At 57.2% G+C, this 20,894-nt stretch overlaps 6 protein-coding genes across 6 annotated transcripts; 4 read left to right on the top strand and 2 right to left on the bottom strand.

Moving 5' to 3' along the window:
• Positions 1–2,307: 2,307 nt before the first annotated feature.
• Positions 2,308–4,255, top strand: E0L32_010350 (uncharacterized protein; the record flags this gene model as incomplete). Its single annotated transcript, XM_031132958.1, has 6 exons — positions 2,308–2,463; positions 2,527–2,597; positions 2,659–2,772; positions 2,824–2,918; positions 2,996–3,726; positions 3,773–4,255. 6 exons carry the CDS (start codon positions 2,308–2,310, stop codon positions 4,253–4,255), a joined length of 1,650 nt encoding a protein of 549 aa, XP_030989730.1.
• A 564-nt stretch (positions 4,256–4,819) lies between these two features.
• On the bottom strand, positions 4,820–9,257 carry E0L32_010349 (uncharacterized protein; the record flags this gene model as incomplete). Its single annotated transcript, XM_031132957.1, has 3 exons — positions 4,820–7,080; positions 7,215–7,356; positions 8,388–9,257. 3 exons carry the CDS (start codon positions 9,255–9,257, stop codon positions 4,820–4,822), a joined length of 3,273 nt encoding a protein of 1,090 aa, XP_030989729.1.
• Positions 9,258–9,930: 673 nt separating this feature from the next.
• On the bottom strand, positions 9,931–10,925 carry E0L32_010348 (uncharacterized protein; the record flags this gene model as incomplete). Its single annotated transcript, XM_031132956.1, has 3 exons — positions 9,931–10,255; positions 10,333–10,423; positions 10,493–10,925. 3 exons carry the CDS (start codon positions 10,923–10,925, stop codon positions 9,931–9,933), a joined length of 849 nt encoding a protein of 282 aa, XP_030989728.1.
• Positions 10,926–11,674: 749 nt separating this feature from the next.
• On the top strand, positions 11,675–14,468 carry E0L32_010347 (uncharacterized protein; the record flags this gene model as incomplete). Its single annotated transcript, XM_031132955.1, has 3 exons — positions 11,675–11,849; positions 12,936–14,090; positions 14,164–14,468. The coding sequence occupies 3 exons, from the start codon at positions 11,675–11,677 to the stop codon at positions 14,466–14,468; spliced, it is 1,635 nt and encodes a 544-aa protein (XP_030989727.1).
• Positions 14,469–16,299: 1,831 nt separating this feature from the next.
• E0L32_010346 (uncharacterized protein) lies at positions 16,300–18,210 on the top strand (the record flags this gene model as incomplete). Its single annotated transcript, XM_031132954.1, has 1 exon — positions 16,300–18,210. One exon carries the CDS (start codon positions 16,300–16,302, stop codon positions 18,208–18,210), a length of 1,911 nt encoding a protein of 636 aa, XP_030989726.1.
• Positions 18,211–19,254: 1,044 nt separating this feature from the next.
• Positions 19,255–20,666, top strand: E0L32_010345 (uncharacterized protein; the record flags this gene model as incomplete). The annotated part of the gene is made up of 4 exons (XM_031132953.1): positions 19,255–19,949; positions 20,008–20,119; positions 20,194–20,280; positions 20,364–20,666. The coding sequence occupies 4 exons, from the start codon at positions 19,255–19,257 to the stop codon at positions 20,664–20,666; spliced, it is 1,197 nt and encodes a 398-aa protein (XP_030989725.1).
• Positions 20,667–20,894: the final 228 nt, after the last annotated feature.

The following is a 20,894-nucleotide window of genomic DNA, read 5'->3' as shown; positions in this document are numbered from 1 at the left end:
CGGCCGATCCTGCCTCCTGCATCCTGCCTCCTGCCATTCCTGCGTCTGCCCAGTTCCGCTCCCGACATTGGGCAGGCGGAGCCGTGGCCACTCGATGTGAGAAAAGCAACCTAGACAACTTCACCCGAGACAGCCCTGCTGGGTATGATCCGGATGGGTTGGTCATTGATCATCCACACATCGGTCCCCTCGAGGAAGATCCCGCGTATCACAGCAGAGGCGGAGGGGTCCATCAACTGAAGAGAGTCTTTGCCTAGCGAGGGCTGGAAAGTGTGCATGGCTGTGTGACAATGCGCGGGTGCCAAAGGCCGGTCTGCCTGTTCACCGCCCAGGTCTTCTTCGTTGGTTTACGGCAGGAAAAAGCAAAATGCGAGACACCATGATGCACCTCTCGGGCCATTTGGGAGGGAAGAGATGAATAGGAGCGGTGGGTGCAAATATTGCAAAGCAGCGTGCTCACGGTGCAGTATATTTCACGAATGTGACTGTGCAACGGGGGAAATTCTCACCGAACCATTCTTCACGTTGCATACACGACGAACTCGCTCACCTTCATCTATTTAGTATGAGTCCAGGGCACGCCGGATGAGTGAGACAGCTCGTGGGGACAAATAGCAGATTGCTTCCAAATATGGCTGACTAAATGGGTTCTCCGTTCCTCCATAGAAAGGAGGGCTGAAGCTTCATCGCCTTACATCCTTGCAGAGTTCATCCCTCCCCCCCACCACCGTCGATCAACAACAGATAACGGCCGCTACCTCGAACTGGCTAGGCCCAGACGGTCACTGAGCGTGATGGGTTAGCCGGTCACAAGCTCGTGGTTTTAACGGACCGCCATGTTGCTCTTACGAGGTTTCTCCTTGCTGGCCACTTTCTCTTACCCAATACCTCACGGCTCGCCTTTTGCCACTTCGAACTATGGGCTAGGCATGTCCCATCTGTTCGTCATCCAGGTCGTGTTGGTCTCGGAAGCAAGCTATGCTTCTCGCAAGGTGAATCAGATCAATGATTGCTGGCCAAAAGCATGTTTCTTCTCGGCAGACTCTGCTGTCTCTCCGACCCGCCTTATCCCTGTCCCAACGACACTGTCCAATCACGACCGCCGCAAGACTGCAAGCCAGCCCCAGCGCTAGCAACGACATGCCGCGTCTTGGAGCGGCAAGGGATAATAATCGGCCATGGCGGTTGGGCGGCCACTGGTCCAAATCCACGGTTTCGCCCGTAGATCCCGCGCAGGGCGGGTCGCGTTCCTTGGTGGGGGCTGGTCTGTGACTCTTTGTGAATACCCCAAGGGAGCTGAATGCTCAGACACCTATGGCTCAAGGCTCTCCTTGGAAGGGAAAAGCATTCCTGGCTCCATCTTATGCAAGACGGTCTCATTTCCACCTGGCACTCGACATTTGTGGCGTAGTCGCTGCCTCTGCCTTTTTGCCAGGAGATACGATGCCCTGAACCCACCGTGTCCTGTCTACCTACTTCGTAGCATGTTTTCCTGTTATTTCCCACGTTGCTTGTTTCCACGAAAAGCGGGAATGAGCCGTCGGTTCTGCTTCTGTGTCTTTCGATCATGTCTTGCAAAAGTGCTCTCGCCTTTCTTCTTTGTCTGACATCCCGCGTCCTCTCGGTCCCCTGGCCGCGCCTTCGGGTTTCTACGATACCCGGTGTCATATCTCACTTCCGGACGTAGGCCCCTTGATAGACACGGATCCCTCTTGATCCAAGCAGACACCGTCATTATTATGGCACTCATATCGCAAGCCACACATTGAGGATCATCACCCACTACCGCCTGCAAAGCCGTCAATACTTTGCCAAGGGATAAGGAGCCCGAGGTCCACCAGGAGGGTCGTCCCCAATCACAGACCAAGGTTGCAAATCAGAGACCAGTCCTCCATTGGATCTGGGATTTCCTACTTGCAGTAGGCCAAGTTGCCCCGTCCAGGATCCCGTGGGTGTGTTAGATTGTCCCAGAACAAAGTTCCATGGCGCTGGTCCTGTCTCTTGGGTCTCATATTGCGTCGTCCCTGAGCCTCGCCATGACACGGGCCCTTTGAAGGTCAGGAACAGCATCCAAAAATTCCACGCTGCTACCCGTGAGTCAAGAGCGTGTCTAACCCACCTCGTCCCGAGCCTTCATTTTTCTTGCTCCTGATTTCCCTTCCCAGTGTCAATTTCTCTCGTTTCTATTCTTGATCAATAGCTGTGTCATCTTTCCTCGTTCTCACGCTCTTCAACACCAACAAAGATATCGGTAATAACCAGTCAATTCGAGACCTAACATAGGAGAGACTTTGATCATTCACCGCCATGTCAAGGAGTGGGAGTAAAGACATGGTCATTGGGGCCACCAATAGTCAGGATCACCTCGAAGAGGGCTTCGAGCTCAAGGACATGTCCAAGCTCGGCGGCACCCAAGCCGACGAGCACGACATGCGAATGCTGGGGAGGACTCAGGTGCTCAATGTATGCTCTCTCATCGTCCCTGAATGGATAACAGCAGAATGCTAATGAATAAAACAACACCAGCGAAACTTCCGTTTCATTTCCACGTTGGGATTTGCGTGTACTCTGATGAGTACCTGGGAAATCTCACTGATGTAAGTCCATCACAGTCCCATGATACTCGCAAGAGTCGCTCTGACTCGATGCATCTGCCAGGACCAACATATTTGGGCTCGCCAACGGCGGTCCTGCAGGCCTAGTCTGGGGCTATCTTTTCGTATGGCTCGGCTACATGATGGTCTTTGCCTCGATCGCCGAAATGGCCTCCATGTAAGCATGCCATACTTCTGAAATTCCTACAGAACGGTACCTTTACTCAAGCCGGCGAAAAAGGGCTCCCACTTCCGGTGGCCAGTACCACTGGATCTCGGAATTCGCCCCCAGAGGGTCACAGCGCTTCATCAGTTACATCGTTGGTAAGCCTCCCCTGTATCTCACAGAATGTATCATCTGGCCATATCGCTAACCATTCCGAAAATTAAACACAAACCAGGCTGGATCTCCGTCCTGGGCTGGCAAGTGGGCCTCGCCTCTCTCGCCTTCCTCGCTGGGACCATGATCCAGGGCCTCCTCGTTCTCAACCTCGGCGACAGCTACGTGTTCGAGGCCTGGCACGGCACCCTGCTCGTCATCGCCATCACGGCCTTTTGCATCGTCTTCAACACCGTGCTCGCCAAGCGTCTGCCCATGGTGGAGGGCATGGTCCTGATTGTCCACATCCTCGGCTTCTTCGCCGTTCTCGTCCCGCTCTGGACCTTGGCGCCCCGGAACTCAGCCCGCGTGGTCTTCACCGAGTTCCTGAACCTTGGCGAGTGGTCCACCATGGGCCTCGCCTTCATGGTGGGGCTTCTGTCGCCTGTCTACACGCTCATCGGCGCCGACTCGGCGGTGCATATGTCCGAGGAGATCAAGGACGCGTCCATCGTGCTACCCCGGGCCATCATGTGGGCCGCGGGAGTCAACGGGACCATGGGCTGGATCATGGTGATTACCTTCTGCTTCACCATGGGCGACGTGCTCGACATCATCGACAGTCCCACGGGCTACCCTTTCATCCAGGCTTTCTTCAATGTGACGCAGAGCCACGCCGGCACGTCCATCATGACGGCCATCCTCATCGTCAACGTCACATCGGCGTGCATCAGTACCGTGGCCACCGTATCGCGGCAGACGTGGTCCTTCGCGCGCGACAAGGGTCTGCCATTCTCGTCCTTTATTAGCAACGTGCGTCCCCAGCCCTTCTCCTCCGAGCTGCAGACAAGGTAAATAGAAAGAGATGAAGTATACTAACTGCCTACGAAACATCAAGATCAAACCAGGCTGGAATATTCCCCTCAACGCCGTCGTCCTCACCTTCGTTATTTCGGTCCTCCTCTCCCTCATCAACATCGGCTCCACCGTCGCCTTCAACGCCATCGGCTCCCTTGCCATCTCGGCGCTGCTGGGAACCTACATCATCTCTTTCGTCTGCCTCGTCCTGCGCCGACTTCGAAAGGGCTCGTCTTCCCTGCCGCACCGCCGTTGGTCCCTGGGCCCCTGGGGTCTGTGGGTCAACCTGGCCGCCGTCATGTACCTCCTCGTCGTCTGGGTCTTCATCTTCTTCCCCGCTCACGCATCCGTCACGCTCGAGACGATGAACTGGAACGCCGTAATATTCGGTGGCACTATGATCTTTGCCGTCGTGTACTACCTCGTGTGGGGGAGGAAGTTTTACACCTCGCCCGTCGAGCTGGTGCGCAGGCACGAGGACTGAGGACGGGTGGATGGAAAGGCCCGAACGGATTGAATAGGTTGGCGTAGGTTGGAAAGGCAAACCCTAGATATCCTTACTAGTAGTGATTTAGTGTTCAAGAAGGGAGGCAGTGTTGATTGCGACCATTGGCTGACTGTACTTCATCACTTTGTGTGTACATTTACTTCTCAAATCCGGTACGCTCGATTGCATAGATTCATAGGGTAGGTCTGCTTCAAAACTCACTTGTATTGAAGAATTTTGCTATCTAGTCAGGTCGCTGGTCAATCCTCTCGAGTTGGTACTCTTGGTACTCTGGCCTTGACCGGAAACCGTTCGTTACCCCTTAAACCACGACTTCAGCCTCCGGACGGAACCCTTGGGACCCGTGGTTCCTGAAGACGAACTTTGTACCTTGGCAACATTTCTTGAAACATGCGAATGGTCCATCCCAGCCCTGGAAGAAGCAGGCTGTGTCTTCGCCACCTCTGGTCGGGGCGTGTTTTCTTTTGACACCGACACCGAATCGTCAAGTCCATTCCTTCCTCCGCCATCATCATCTGTCGGTTGGGACGGACCTAATTCCTAGTAGCACTGCGCAACCCCTTCGCCCGCCGGCAATGCAACTTCGTACTCGAGCGGCAGCTTTACGCCCCTGCCCGCGTTGAGCGTTACGTCCCAGGTGATCTCGCCGCCCTTCTTCAGTATCGCAGTGGCCCTGCCCCACTCCTTGTGGTCCTTGCCCTCCTTGGCCGGTGCGCCGGTCACGACGCCCTTTGCGCCGGCGCTCGCGACGCCCGACGGCTGCAGAATCTCGATGCGCAGCTTGTCGTCCTCGCTGACGGGCACCTGGTCCAGCACGGTGAGCGAGACAGGCTTGCCCGCCGAGGCGCGCGTGTTCTCAAGCGTCAGGCAGCGGGTGTACACACTGCTGTCCTCCTTGGAAAACAGGCCCGACTGGGACCTCTTGACGTCGGGCTTGGGATAGACGACGCGGATGGCCGGGTCGATGCCCAGGCTCATGGTGAACGAGTCACCGGCGCTACAGCGCGGCAGGGTGGCGCGGCCCATGAATGAGCCGTCGAGCGTCAGTCCCGCGGCGCCCTTGAGCAGTGTCAGCTTGGAGGTGTTGCGCAGGCGCGCCTTGAGGAAGGCAACGGGCTTATGCTTGGCGACGACGGTGTGGCTGAAAGCGACGCCCGAGAAGGCGATGCGGGCCACGCGCTGCTTGGAGGCTGTGGGGCCGGGAGCGAGAGTCTTGACACCCGGGAGGTCGTATGTTGTGGTCAGACCAGTCTCTTCAAACGAAGAGTCTTGGAAGTCGAGGAAGTCTTGATCCGGCTCAGGAACCATAGTCGCACCGTCGTCAGCCAGTCCAAAGCTCGAAGTCGACAGCTCCTCTGACTCGGTCGCGGCGGACTCGCGTGCCAATACCTTAGCCTTCCTTGCGATGGGGACGGAGGATGACAGCCGCAGTCGAGCGTCGGTGTTGTTTGACGACCCAAACGGGCCACCGCCGCCTGAGTTGTTGGGCGCGCCAAAGAGAGCGGCGCTGCGAGGCTGTGCAAACACTGACCCGCCTGGTCCGGGCTGGCCGGCGGGGAGAGCGCCGAAGGCGTTCTGGGATGCTGCAGGTGCTGCAGGAGCAGGAGCAGGAGGCGGAGGCGGAGGCGGGAAGGCGTTGGTTGAGAATAACCCGCCGACCGCATTTGGAGGCACGGAGTCAACACCGAAAAGCTGATGCCGCGGCTTTTGATATGCCGCCGAGTTCGTCCCGTGTTGCTGTTGTAGCCATCCCTGCTTGGACGCGACCTCTTCTCGGCTGTTGAGAATCAAGTCGCGACCTTGACCCCTCGCAAGCTTGACGCGCCACGGTGCGAGCGTGGGTATGGCATCCTCGAGACCAGAGAAGGTGGTCTGGCTCGTAGACAAGGTGACCTTGCAGCTGGACCATGTCTCCGAGGTTGCGTTGGTCAGCTTGGCGTCGAAGCACAAGGTGGCAGTGTTCGAAGTTGTGGAGAGGGACAGGTCGTACGACGGAGACCAAAAGGCCGATACCGTAACGTACGTCAAGGACAGGTCGCAAGTGAGGTCGACTTCGCTCGCGTCGCCTGGAGGCGAGGTGGGATCGTTTTCGGGCACTGCCTTGACCAGATCCGTGGCGCTGGCGATCGACGTGCGGCGTGAGGACCCAGGTGTGAAGCTGGTAGCCTCGAGCGTGATCCGAACGGTGAAGCAGTTCTTTGGCCAGAACTGTTCGCGCTCTTTGCGAATACGAGCCTTCTCCTTTGCTTTCTCGGCCTCGCGTCGCCTCTCCTTGACCTTCTCTTTCTCCTTGGACTTTCTGGCCTTGGCCTTGACCTTGGCGATCTTCTGCTGCTCCTTGGCTTTCAGCTTGAGCAAGCGAGACTGTTCCTTGACCAGGTCAGCGATCTCGCGGCCTAGCTGCCGCTCGCGGACGGTGCCATCCATGTGGTCCTCGAACACCTTCTCTCGCTCTCTCCTGTAGTCCTCGATGTTGTCGGCGACCTGCACATTCTTCCTCTTGTCGATCGTGTTGCCGTACGAGTCGAGGAATTTGAGGCGTTTCTCGGCGCTAGCTACCAGTTCTCTGGCGCGTTTCTCGCAGTCGAGCAGATCGGTGAGCTTGTCCTGCACGGCCTTGAGTTCTGCGCCGTCCTCTAGTTCGTCATCGTCGTCGTCTTCATCGTCGTCGTCGGAGGAGTTGTCGGAGTCAGAGTCGGGGTAGATCTCTTGGAAGATGTCGCGGTTGGGGAGCGATTCTACCGCAATGTCGGTGATGGTGGCAGAACCGGTTCCTTCGACCTTGATCGAGTTCTCGTCGACTGTCGGTGTTAGACCGACGATGGTGATCTGGTTCGTTCCCGGCTGCAAAGGGAAACGTATTAGCGGTCGCCAAAGGAGAGCAGAGGTTCGGCACAAATTTTACCTTGAGAGCAACACTCTTGATGTCGCGAACAATCTGGGCCCTCGTGGGGAATAGAGTCACAGAGCGCGTCTGCAGCTTGCGAACATGGAACTCCTGCTTGTGAGTCTCCATCGTCGTCGTCGTCGTCGTCGTCGTCGTCGTCGTCGTCGTCGTCGTCGTCGTCGTCTGGGTGCTAGTCAGGGCACAGCTGGGACGGAACTCGGCGCAGCAGGCGTTTCACAGAGTGCGAGAGTGCGAGAAGGGATGTTTTGCAGAACCGGAGAGGGGTTTGACTGGGGTAAAATGATCAAGTCTTGATTGAAATAAGAGGTAGCCAGCTGCTAGATAACTAGGCACTTATCTAGCTAGGAGGGGGGCGCAGCTGAACTTATGGCGATGGCGTGTTTGTGAGCTGCGCCGGCTGCCTTGCCTGGTGCCTGTTAACAAGTCGCTTGGCACAGAAGCTTGTGACGAGGACCTGGGATCTACGGAGTAATTGTTGGATTCTACTAGGTACTCCGTAGGTGAAATGGGCGCTATCACAAGCCACCAGTTTCATCCATGGATGTGGGCGGCCTCCAATAACGACCCAGGCCCGAGAGGGGAGAAGAAAAGGAAGAGCTGAAGTCTGACCACGTTGTCTCTCGTTGACGATTTTGGGTTGCGAGTGCGGGGAAGCAGCGGGATGGAACGCGTTTCCACTGGAGCTCCCTCGCCAGTTTTGGCCCTTTGCACTCCAGCCCTTCAGGCTAGCTGGCGCCCAAAGGGACCCTAGCGCGGGATGACGCAGGGGCCAGGGCAGGCAGCTCCAGGCATCCACCAAGGCCGAATTGGATTGGATGGGCATCTCTCTCAGGCACCTTCGACTCCACTGTTCCAGGCTTACAGAGCAAGAGGCCGTAGGCTCGCGATTCGACAGGGGGCCGTGATCAGACACGCACTCAAGTGTCCCGATATCAAGTTGGAAATACCTACATGCCTACAGAAAACAACCTAGATGTAGGGTGTTGCATTGTATCCAGCTTAGAGAGAGATATAGGATCGCCGCTATTTGCGTGCACTTCCATCTTATCATTATGGATGTCTTGTATCCATAACTAATGTACTTTACTACCCTGAACCCTCAAGGACTCCTCACGCCATCCTTTTCCGGATGATGAACATGAAATGAACCCTTTATTCCTTTCCCACCCGCCATGAAAGAACCATGCATCTCGTCCTTACATAATCCTCGAGTGCATCATCCTCCGCAGCATCAGGGCTAACCATGAGCTGCGCCACCCTCAGAAATTCACCGACTTCTTCGAGCCCTCCCAGCTGGCTCAGCTCGTCCGCCTCTACCTCGAAATACTCGCGGTTGCCACAAACAAAGATGGGCCTGTTGCTTCGTGCTGTGTCTTGCCTGTACACCTCCAAGAATGCTCTCAGAGTAGCATCCTCCCATCCCGACACACTATCCCAGTCCCGATCCTCCTCCGGAAGCCAGTCTCGTCTGGCTGTTTGTAGCTGATCCGGGTCCACGGCGACATAGATGGTAGCGAGTTCAGTATCCCAAATATTCATGAAGAGGTTCAGAGCATTGAACTGGTAGAAATGGATTGACCCCTCGGGTCCCTTGGGCCGGGGACCAGGCCACTGCACACCAACGGAGCGTAACAGCTTACGAGGCTCGTATAGGCGGGCTGACCTCGTCCCAGGCTTTCGACACTCCTGCTGCCATCCATTCTCAAAGATCACCAGGTCGTGTAAGGCATCAATCGGATGACGGAGCCCTCGCAGGTCCAGGGCCTCTGCTGGCTGCTTCGCATTGTAGGAGGCGATGGCGATGGCGGAGGACCGACGACAGGTGACCAGCAAGGTTGATAACGCCGAGAAATGTGTATTTCTAGTGCCGGTCTCCGAGGGCGGCGCTCTATAGTGGAGATGATATCTGATCTTGGAGATTCCTCCCCGCGACCCATCTTCGTTCTGGTGCAGCGTCTGGCAACCCAGCCGGGCGTGGATCGCGCCTCGCGCCGGATTGGGTATCGATTTCTCCCAGATGAGGTCCTGTAGCTCCAGTGGTAATTGGGGAAACAGGAGAAATTGCTCCATGCCGATTCACCTGGTCGGCTATTCCATTCTGTGCTCGGAGGGTTCCTTCTTTCAAAAGAAGGAGGGATCCAAGAAGGCTTTCGGGGGGACAGAACGAATGTTGGTTCCAAATTGTCTGTCGGTGTGGGGCCAGATGGCAACGTGGTCGGCCTCAACTTCAACGCCTGCCTATCACTGCCTGTGGGTATGGAATTATTGACTGTACCACTAAATCCAGCAACTGCAATGCTGGACCATCCTAGCACACCTGATGGAAGATGGTCAAGGAGGGAAGCGTTAGGCATCAATGATTTGGCGGCCCAGAACAACACACACCAGGGGAACAATGTTCTTCGTTTGGGAACGAGTCACAGTACAGCATCGTCTACGCTTAGACACAAAGGATGGTCAAGACTTCTGAGGTTTATCATCGAGTATGAATCCTCTGGAATGATGCATATTTCTGGAACTTGACAGATCGCGAGCCGAAATGGTCCCTCTTACTTCATACTGAGCTTCTAATGTGAGTATCATGGAGTCTGTTGCCACTACTGCCGCACCGGGACTATACACATCTCGGAACCTCACCTGGGTTATGGATGCCAAACAGCTTCTAGAGAGCCAAGCTCATGAAACTATCTTCCTTGTTTGAGCGAGTATCTAGCGATCACCCGTCCTGAACCTTCCACGCCCGTCAAAAGAACGCAAAGGCCCGAACCTCGATACTCTGGCGCGGGATACCAGATCCGGCCTCGCCCAGATCAAATGAGCAGTGGGGCACCGCCAGGCTCTGGCCCTTTTCCGAGTCGAAGGCGTTGAAAATGGCGATCTCTGAGTCCAGTTGGTCGGGGATGTAGTACCATTTGTGGTTCGGGTTATGGTAGACTTGGAACACTTCGTTGGCGACAGTGGGGAAAACCTCATCAACCTTGAAGAGGTCCTTGTCTGGGTCGACGCTCTTGGGGTCGAGGAATGCGAGGGGGAAGTCTCGGCATGGCCCCGCAAGTGGCTTCCAAACGCTGCGATCAAGGCGAATTCTTGGTGAGCATCCACCATGCCACGCACGATCTGACTCCGGAGGCCTGATTGGACTCACTTGATAACCTGGTACTTGCGGCTCAGCATCGCGTCCTTCTCGTCACCAAAGTATCGGTCGACTCTGGAGCCGAGCTCTCCCGTGGTGTAATCTTGCGTTCACTTCGGTAAACTGAACACCCGGTACGAATGTGGCCGAAGCGTTCGCCAGGGAAACTTACCAATATGTGCCGATAGCGAGGGCTGGTGATCGTCGACATTCTCCTCGTCCGAGTTTCGCTTGGGGAATGAGGGTGAGCGCTTTCGCAGCATCCAGTCGAAGATGGTAACATCCTGGGCGCCGAGGGCGCGGCACACGCTCTTGTGTAGCTCGGGGAGATAGACACGCTCGATCCAGTCATCGTCGTCAAAGTCTGAGGGCTTCATACCGCCGCTGTTATCGATCGTCGCGATGGCCATGCCGTTCTGATCATACGTCAGTCCCGAGCTACGCAGGTTGTGGATCCGGATCCCGTGGACGGGCTCGATGGTGAAGTTGTTCTGCGGAAAGCCGGCGGGTGCGGCATAGTGGAGAATATAGGGTTTCTCCCCCGGGTTTCGGTCCTCGCCGCGCTTTACGTATCGGATAGTGGCTGTGATGCTGTTTGTAGACATGGTGAATGCAATCAATTGTTCAAGATCGAGGGCAAGGGCAAGAACAAATCACTACCAAACAGGACAGGTGATCCAGGGTCAATGAGTGGGAGTCGAACGTTCTTGTTGAGTTTGCTACTTCATATCCAATGAATTCCCGGTGTCTCATCTGGTCCTTCTTTAGCCACCTGCCTGACAAGTTGATGTGAAAGAGAGCATAATCGGCCTCGGCCTAGACAATATCAACCCGTCCTACTAACTTGGCGACCGTGCTCCGCGGATATTTTCATGTGAAGGGGCCAATAGAAGGTCGAGTCCAGAAGTGTGCGCAGTTTTGAGTTATTATCGGGATGCATTGTCGAGAGATGTGCATATGCAACCATTATGCTGCCCAACGAACGTTGAGATACTGTTGTGGAGTAAGGCTTGGCAACTCACCGCAAGGTAGCACTCGATGCGCTTTGTCTACTCAAGCAGAATCAAGAGCCGAGACAAGGCCAAAACACCTGCGTGGTTTTGAGCACATTTCATTGCGTCAAGTTGTGCCATGGAAGAACGTGCTCAAATGCAACCCCTTTGCTCGCTTGTCGCGGCAATGAAGTACCCTGGTGAGGGCTTTCCTGCGGGTATAAATATTCGTGAGCCAACACCGAAGATCTCGACACGGGGTTCACAATCAGAGAAAACGTCCATAGTACAACCCATCCTGTCATCACTTGAAACTTTGTGAGAGAAAATTCACTTATCATCAAACGCTTCAACTCAGCAACATGCAGGAGACCGTCCAGCCCTGGAAGAGCGTCTGGCCCGCTCCCGCCGGCACCGCCGACCAGGCTGCCTCCATCCCACAGGACCTGTCCAAGGAAGAGATGACCAACCAGCGCTCCTTCGGTAGCCATGCCTCCAACACCAAAGGACGCATCGTTCACATCAAGAAGACTGCTTGTGCGTGTTCCCTTGGCCGCAGGAGGCCTGATGACACTGTGTTACTCACCAGTCCCACCATTTAGAGGTCGTTTCCCCGGAGAGCGCGTTGGCCTCCCTTCAAGACATACATTCCTGTCGACATGGTTGTACAGTGAGAAGTGAAGATGGCAGAGAGGCAATGCAGGATTGGGGTGACATTGATTATTCTAGGTACCTAGTGCACGATATTGAGAATAAAAAGCCCGGGGCTTGACCCTTGAAGGCCCGCAAACCGAAATTGCCCAAAATATTGATATGCCTTTCTGTCTCTACCAATTTCACCTGCTGATTTATGTTGGTCCGCAGAGGGTGGCTTCGAAGCTTTACCTGTTCGACTACCATTCATTTGGGGGTAAAACCTACCAGATTCTCAGATTTCTCCAATGTTCTGTTCATTGGCGGGCAGATTCGTCGATACGAACACTCAAGTTCATTTACCAATGAAGATTGAAACCCCCCTCTTCAGCCCTGTAGCGGCCGCAGCAGTGCTTTCACCGGGCTCGTCCGAAGCCACCCCCGGAATGTTGATTCGAAGGACCCCAAGACAACGCATCAAATTAGTATTTTGTCCAATTAACCCGTTCCAACAACCTTTTCACTGCCAACTAGCAGCGTTGCAGTATGCACCCCAAGGGAAAAAGGCCCGTTGTAAGCCGCATGTGGCAGGATCGACAACCCGGCAGACTGACTGATGTCAGCCAGGGGTGTCTCTCTGGGGCATGATCGGAGAGTGATTGGCCAACTGTAACTCGTTTCTACGGCTTACGGAGTATGCTGCAGAAGGCTAAACTAATTTCTCACCTAGGACTGGGGCCCTCGGGCGGGCTTTGACAGGTCCCCGTATCCGCCAGTAAAAAACCTGCCGGGATGAACTGCTCACTCCCTTGATGGTCTCGATCCCGTTTGACCGCTCTTGTCAAGATCAGTCAAGAAGAGAGGAACCGGCCTAGACAATCAAATGCAATGTGTTGGGGGGTTATATCTTGGTCTTCTGCTTTTAGGCGAGTTGACTTCCTTGAGTACGTTCCAATGCGGAATATTAGAGATACCGGCCCGTGAGCACAGTGCTGTCCGAGATGTCTCAAGAATGGCTCCAGCAACAGCAACAAGAGGCCGGCCGGATGCAGGTCTCGTCGTCAAATTCTACAGAGAGCTCGACTGGCTCAATCATGAACAGCTCGGACGTTTCCTACAAGAGGGACAATGGATTCTCTACTGAGAAAGAGCTCGTGCCGCTCCCAGAAAAGGAGGTCGTGCCGGTCCCAGAGAAGGAAGTCGCCCTCTCGTCGTTGCCAGAAACCTGCAGCTCCAGCGCCGACCCATCTTCGGCCGCCCAGAAGGAGGTTGTTGAGCAGCCAGAAGCCCGTGCATCGCGCTATTGGAGCCGGAGCAGGAGAAGGTGCTTTATACTGGCCGGGCTTTCCGTCCTGCTGCTTGCCCTCGCCCTCGGCTTAGGTCTGGGCCTGGGGCTCGCCGCCAAGAGGAGGCGATCAGGGGCTCCAGAGCCCAGATTGCATGCCCTATCAAGGGTATCGGCGACTAATTGGACCGACCCTGGGGGCTTCGACCACCAGGCGGTCTTCTACCAGGGCCCCTCCAAGGCGATCCTGCTCTCGCTCTGGGACTCGCAGAACGAGACCTGGTCCGCGGCCGTCAACGTGAGCCGCATTGCCGCCAACATGTCGGGCAACCCGGCCATCGCCATCGACATCCTGCCCGGCACCGCCTTGGCCGCCGCCTCGTTGTCCCTGGGCGACTACTTTGAGCTCAACATCTACTACCAGTCCTCGCAGATGTTCCTCTACGAGCTCTACACGCACGACCCACTCGGCGGCGCCTGGACCCTGGGCTCGCCGACGTGGGCCGTGCCGACGCTCAACGGTTCCGGGCTGGCGGCGTACCACAAGCCGTGCGGGCCGCCTGTCCCGGGCGTCTGCACGGTCGACAACACGACCATGTATGTGGTGTATCAGGACGACGACCCCAAGCGCAAGTCGAGCTCCGAGCACCCAGTCCGCATGCTCAACCGGACCGGGTACAGCTGGCACCGCGGTTTCGAGATTGTGCTGCCCGGTGAGCCCGTGGGCGGCACGGACGTGGCGGCCGTGCCGGTGGCGACCAGCAAGAACGGATCTGCGGGGCTCGCGTTCATGTTTGACAGCGCGCAGGATTCGGTGAGGCTTTTACAGGCACAGGGGCTGGGGAAGAATTGGACCCAAGGTAAGTAAGATGAGGACTCTCGACCATCCTGGTCTGGTTGGATCGGGGACCGACTGACTGGTATTGGACCAAGACACTATTGTCAATGACGTTCCGACGGACCCGCCGCCGCGGATTGCAGCCATGTCTTATGGCGAGTTTGCCTTCACCGAGACGCTCGTGGGCGTGTTGGACAAGGCCGGGGCGATTGCGACATATGTGTCCGGCAAGAAGCAGGACCTCGACCTCGGTGCATTGGCGAACCAGAAGTTCTCTGCTCTGTCGCTAGGCCTCAACATGAGGGCGTTTGGCATCGTTGACGACAACATTGCCGAGTTTAGCTTTACGAGTCGGAACCCGACCGCCTGGTCGCTTGTTGGAAATGTGCTACCTGGATGACCCTTTTCGGGCACAATATTCATCTAAAGGGAAAAAGGGAGAAGTGTGCGACGCGACGGATGATACGAATCGTCTGGTTAGGCTTGCTTTCTCCATTTCGGCCAATCCTTCTGGTGGATTTCCAACCCGACGTCCAGGCTGGAGAGCGAGCTCCAGGCAGGAGCCTTCGCCAGAGGCGGCGGATACTTACGTCGACGGTGTATCACAGTCTTGGAGGCTCATCTTGGCTTGCCGCCGAGTGGCATTTTCGCAAAGCATTGGATTGCTGGTGTCGTAGACTGAATGGCACATGCGGCTCCGATGCAAGCTCGGAGAAGCGAGCGCACACCTGGAAAATGGTTGTTGGAGGTCCGAAGGAGAGAAAAGCGACAATAAAAAGAACCTGACGACCGACTGGAGTCTCAAGTCGACTCGGACGAGGACATGACGCAAGAGGTGCGCAGGCCGGACATGGCCCCTTCGACATTCACGGAGGCCGGCTTGTGTGAGACATGCGTGGGCCGCTGTGGGAAGACTCGACAAGTACTGTACTAGAGCATGGGCTTCGGTCGCCATCGGGAATAATAAAACCTACCGACTCAAGGTAGGTATGCATTCGATCAATTGATCTGCCATTTCCGAGTGGCTACGCAGCCAACGCAAGTCTTCGGACCGACACTGGATTGACCGCCTGAATCACCATGAGAGAGCATTAAGGCGCCTCGTCCGGCCAAGCCCTGTTGAACTCCAGGATCTGAAAAAAGCACTCGAGAGAGAGACAGAGAGGCAGGCATAGGCTGGAAATACTGGTAGCTTCTGTTGTGTATGTAAAGTATTTCGTAATCGGAACCGGAACAGAGTGTTCGTAATTACCTAGCATGTTGGCGACATCGGTGGCCGATCATCATCATCAGCGGGCGGGGTTGGTGCCCTTTCAGGGAATGGCCTGGCAGCCTGGGAGACATAGCGCGGAGAGCAGCCAGGTTTAGGGCGCCTAGTGGGTTTTCTATAGTGGAGTGAGGTCCCATCCACGGACAGGCTTGGGGGTTTGGACGGCGGCGATGGCGGTTAGATCCCCATTAGTTACATTATCTTATCAGATCCACGGGTACGGGCATTGGCGCCACGGGAGGGTCGCCAGTATGTCCGGAGAGACGGTAAGACAGGATTGGATTGAGCCCAGCATCCGAGGTGAGGTACTTCAATCGTCCAAGTAACTAGGTACTTGTAGTTACGCCCAAGTCATGGGTCAGTCATGCCATGTCATGGGTCCTGGAACGATTGAGTACCTACGGTGGACTACTTGTACTTTTGCTCGGCTTGTCGCATCATCCGACACCAACACTCCACCACAGCCACCACCGCCCACGCCCACGCCCGCGAGCAAGTTCCATCAGACATCTACCTACCACAGTCGTTTCGTACAAGTAAATACTCCTGCTCTTCTCCGGGGCTGCCTGTCTCGGGCTCCCACACTAGCCCCCACACCTCCTGTGCCGCTTTAACCTGTCGTCTCTCTTCTTTCACTCGCCCTGACCTGTCCCCAGCCGATCGAGGGTCGTTCAGCCAGCCAGCCAGGAAATCAGCAAGCCAGCAGCCGAAGCAAGCCATGCCATGTGTCTGCCTCCAAATAGCAGGGAAGGAAGGGTTCAATCTGCTTCCTTTTGTTTCACCCTGCAGCCTGGTAATACACCCGCATAAGCAAACACACTCAACCGTCCTCTCGATCTCGAGAGACAGGCACGCCACCCCGAGACGCACCTCTCGCTCTTCGCTCACTCCAGCGGGAAGAACAGTCTTTTGTTCAACTAACCTTTGCCACCCTTGTTCTTGCCCCATGTCAACCTAAATAATGGGCTCCTCAGGCGAGGATCCGCCCCTTGTGAGCGACACACCGGCACACCACGTCTGGGCCACTCCCCATCACACCACCACCGCCACTCCCGCCGAGGACGACGACAACAACGAGCGCAACCCGCTACTTGGGCCCCGACAACATGGCGACGATGCCGGGAACGGCGCCGCCGATGGCGACGGCGGCAGCTGCCATAGCCCCAAGAACCCTTACGCCGGGGCCGGCCTGCTCGGCGACAAGTCTCCCGGCGTAGCCCGCATCGAGGCCATCTCGGCCCAGCTTACCCAGCGCGAGCGCATCGCCCTCTTCTTTGGCATCTTCCTCGTCGGCTATGCCTACGGCCTTGACTCTCAAGTCCGCTCTGCCTACCAGCCCTACGCCACCTCGAGCTACTCTCTGCACTCGTACCAGGCCACCATCAACGTCCTGCGCGGCGTCGTGGCCGCCGCCTCCCAGCCCACCGCCGCCAAGGTCGCCGACGTCTTTGGCCGCCTCGAGGTCATGGTCGTGGCCACGCTCCTGTACGTCCTGGGCACCGCCATCGAGGCCTCGGCCACCTCGGTCGAGGCCTTCTGCGCCGGCGCCCTGCTGTACCAGGTCGGCTATACCTGCGTCGTCCTGCTCGTCGAGGTCCTCATCGCCGACATCTCATCGATGCGCGCCCGCGTCTTCTTCAGCTACATCCCCGCCGTCCCGTTCCTCATCAATACCTGGATCAGCGGCAACATCACGGCCGCCGTGCTGCGCTATACGAGCTGGCGCTGGGGCATCGGCATGTGGTGCATCATCTACTCTGTCTCGTCCCTGCCCTTGCTCGTGACGCTCTATTCGATCGGCGAGCGGGCCCGCCGGTCGGGCGTGCTCGACGAGCACCGCAGCCCTCTCGAGATGCTCGGCCTGCGCAAGCTGAGCAAGCAGCTCTTCCACCAGCTCGACATCGTGGGCCTCTCCATCGTGGTCGCCGCCTTCGCCCTCGTGCTCGCGCCCCTCACCATCGCCGGCGGCGTCGACCTCGACCACTGGCGCAGCCCCTCCATCGTCGTGCCGCTTGCCGTCGGCCTCGTCTGCGTGCCCGTCTTCGTGACCTGGGAGCGCCGGGGCGCGCGCTTCCCGCTCGTGCCCTTCCACCTGCTCAGGGACAGAGGGGTCTGGGGCGCGCTCGCCGTGCGCAGCCTGCTGAACTTGGCCTGGTACGTCCAGGGCAACTACCTCTACACAGTCCTCGTCGTCGCCTTTGACTTCCCCATCGAGACGGCGACGCGCATCGTCTCCTTCTTCTCCTTTTTCGGCGTCGCATCGGGCGTCATCGTGGGCATGGTCATCTACAAGACCCGCCGGCTCAAGAACATCATCGTCGGGGGCACCTGTCTCTTCATGGTCTCCTTCCTCATCCTGATTCGGTACACGGGCGGCGCCGACTCGGCCTCGCGTGCCGGCATGGTCGGGGGCCAGGTGCTCATCGGCCTGGCCGGCGGCCTGTTCGCCTACCCGACGCAGGCCTCGATCCAGGCCTCGGCCACGCGTGAGCACGTCGCCGTGCTGACGGGCCTGTACCTGTCCTTCTACAACATCGGCAGCGCCCTGGGCACGTGCCTGTCGGGCGCCATCTGGACGCAGACCCTGTACGGCCAGCTGCGCGACAACCTCGCCTTCCAGCCCAACGAGACGCTCGCGCGCGCCGTCTACGACAACCCCTTCGACGTCGTCCCTGGCTTCCCCGTCGGGACCGAGGTCAGGGCGGCCATCATCTCTTCGTACCAGAACGTGCAGCGGCTGCTGTGCGTCGCCGGGTTGTGTCTGTGCGTGCCCATGATTGGGTTCGCGCTGGTTCTGCGGAACCCGAGGCTGTCGGAGGAGGAGATCCAGAGCTTTGAGCAGGAGGTTGATGTCATCCGCGAGTGTGCATGAATTCGAGATGAGCATAGCGGCTTGTCCTTGGAGACGACGCCGGACGAAGTGCGTTCCTGGGCTCAGAGGCCGCAGCAATGACAGTATTGGATTTGGGTTTGGATTCGGGGAGGCATGAACCATGACCGAAATGAGCATGCTTGAGGTTTTTGTTTCAATGTGTTTCATATTTTCTTTCGAATCTCTATTTGTTCCCATAGCAAGCGATCTCAACGCATACTTCTGTTTTCTTACCATCGCATCTTTGCAACAGAGACCATAGACATAGTCAGGCATTTTCATCACGATAGATTTGAGAGCCGCTTGATTCCGGACGAGCCGCATTGGGGATGTCGGGGATGTCTCTGAAGCTTCAGGGAAAGCATCACCTAGAGGGTGTTCCTTCACCTTTGGCAGCCAAAAAGCATACCATTCGCGCGCATGCAGTTGACGTGAGACATACAAGTATGTACCTAGATCAATTACATACCTAGGTAGGCAGTCACGGTCGCGGGCGGGCGTGTAGCATTGCTCCATCCGTCATGTCTGCAATGTCGCCCGGGCCGAGTGCAGGATCTGATAACAAAACCTAGCGCGAGCGAGTCCTGGGCTTCCCGAGTCGGCGGGATTTTTGTTTTATCTGATCCATCTGCCAAGCGCTCTAGGGGATCAAACCACACACAAAATCCTCACTGTGAGAAAAAGAGAAAGTGGTCCCACTGCGAGAGAAAATGGGGAACCGCGGGCCTCGTGAGTCGTGAGACACGCACACTCTAGCCGAAGTCGGCCGGCGTTCGACACCACGTTATTTCAGGGCTTCCCGACGTGCTTCTTTTTGAATCTAGAGGTTCTCGTTTGAGAGGACAAGAGACTACTGCATTCACCAAGACTTGTTAGGAGGCCCCCCTTTCACCGTCATCTACAAGTCGGCAAGTCCCACCACAGGTGTGAAGAAGCCCCTTGTCCGGATCTTCGCCGCTTCTAAACAGCGGCACCTCCAGCACACAGCCAGCCAGCCAGCCAGCCAGCCAGCCAAGCCAGAGAGAGGCATTGCCGCCACCCAAGATGCCCGACCTCTTCGCCTTGCCCGTCTTCTTCATCACCTTCCGCGAGGCCCTCGAGACCGCCATCATTGTCTCCGTCCTTCTCGCCTTCCTCAAGCAGACGCTCGCCGACCGCCCTGCCTCGGACGACGATGACTCGGGCGCCCAGCAGCAGCAGCGCCGGCACCTCTACCGCAAGATGGTGCGGCAGGTCTGGCTCGGCACCGCCTCGGGCCTGCTGGTCTGCGTCGTTCTCGGCGGCCTCCTCATCACCGTCTTCCACGAGGTCGAGCTGCCGGACGGCGCCGAGGACGTCTGGGAGGGCGTCTTCAGCCTCATCGCCAGCGTCATCATCACCCTCGTCGGCGCCGTGCTCCTGCGCGTGAGCAAGCTGCAGGACAAGTGGACCGCCAAGCTCGCCGCCGTCATGAGCGCCAAGGACCGCCCTGCCGTAGCCCGGGGGACGGGCGGCGCGTGGGCGCAGATGCGCAGCCGGATGGCCTACGCGAGCGAGAAGTACGCCCTGTTCGTCCTGCCCTTCGTCACGGTCCTGCGCGAGGGGTTCGAGGGCGTGGTATTCATCGCGGGTGTGGGCATGGCCTTCCCGCCTAGCTCGATACCGCTGGCGGCTCTGGCGGGGCTGGTCGCCGGGTCGGCTCTTGGGTTCTTGATCTACGAGTACGGGCTTTCTTCCGATTTCCTTTGCCAGACGAGCGGGTGCGTGTGTGGTGGGTGACCGTGTATGCTGACATGAAACTCTCCCCCGCAAAAACAGGAGCTCCAACTTCGCGCCCATCCAGTACTTCCTCGTCTTCTCGACCTGCTTCCTCTACCTCGTCGCCGCCGGCCTCTTTTCCAAGGGTGTGTGGCACCTCGAGGCCAGCCAGGTACGCCCCTCGGTCCCCCCTTCTTCCACCCCACTCTCGAGATGAGACAATGTGTGTGAACTGATATCTCTCAGTGGAATATGATCGTCGGCGGCGACGCTGCAGAACTCGGCTCCGGACCGGGCTCGTACGACATCGACCGCAGCGTCTGGCACGTTAACGTAAGCGACCTTTCACACTCTCTCTCCTCGCCGTCGTTTGTTTGCTCTGTTGTTCACTGACCTAAATCTGTGTCGTTCTGCAGTGCTGTAATCCAGACATCAACGGCGGCGGCGCCTGGGGTGTCTTCAACGCCCTCTTGGGCTGGCAGAACTCGGCCACCATCGGCTCCGTCGTGTCCTACAACCTCTACTGGGTCGTCGTCGCGGCCGGTTTCCTATGCATGATCTACAACGAGCGCACGGGTCAGTGGCCCACGGCGGCGGTGCTCGGAGGTGGCAAGAACAACAAGACCCTAGGGGTGAAGGACTCGATTGCCGCCAGCGGTGACGACGCGTATGCCGATCGGGTGCGCGAGCCGCTGCTGGCGGGTGGCCGGGATGACTGATGGGATGATCCTCGAATGCTTATTGTCTAGGGCTTCTTGATGTAGACATGTGCAATGTTAGATGGAACATATGGACATCTGGAACTTCTGTTGCTTCTATCGAGACAGCATTCAGCAGACTCATGCCCAGTCGATGCATCTAAGTGGCTCACTCATGACACCTAGAACTCTCTCAATCACTCAGATTAGGATGGCCGCTGGTCACAGGCTCGGACAACTTCTTGATGT

Source organism: Thyridium curvatum, assembly GCF_004353045.1.
Source record: "Thyridium curvatum strain D216 chromosome Unknown NODE_82_length_186253_cov_79.185288, whole genome shotgun sequence".
Lineage (NCBI taxonomy): Eukaryota > Fungi > Ascomycota > Sordariomycetes > Thyridiales > Thyridiaceae > Thyridium > Thyridium curvatum.
The sequence above is the reverse complement of the archived record's forward strand: the minus strand, read 5'-3'. Positions and strand labels throughout refer to the sequence as shown.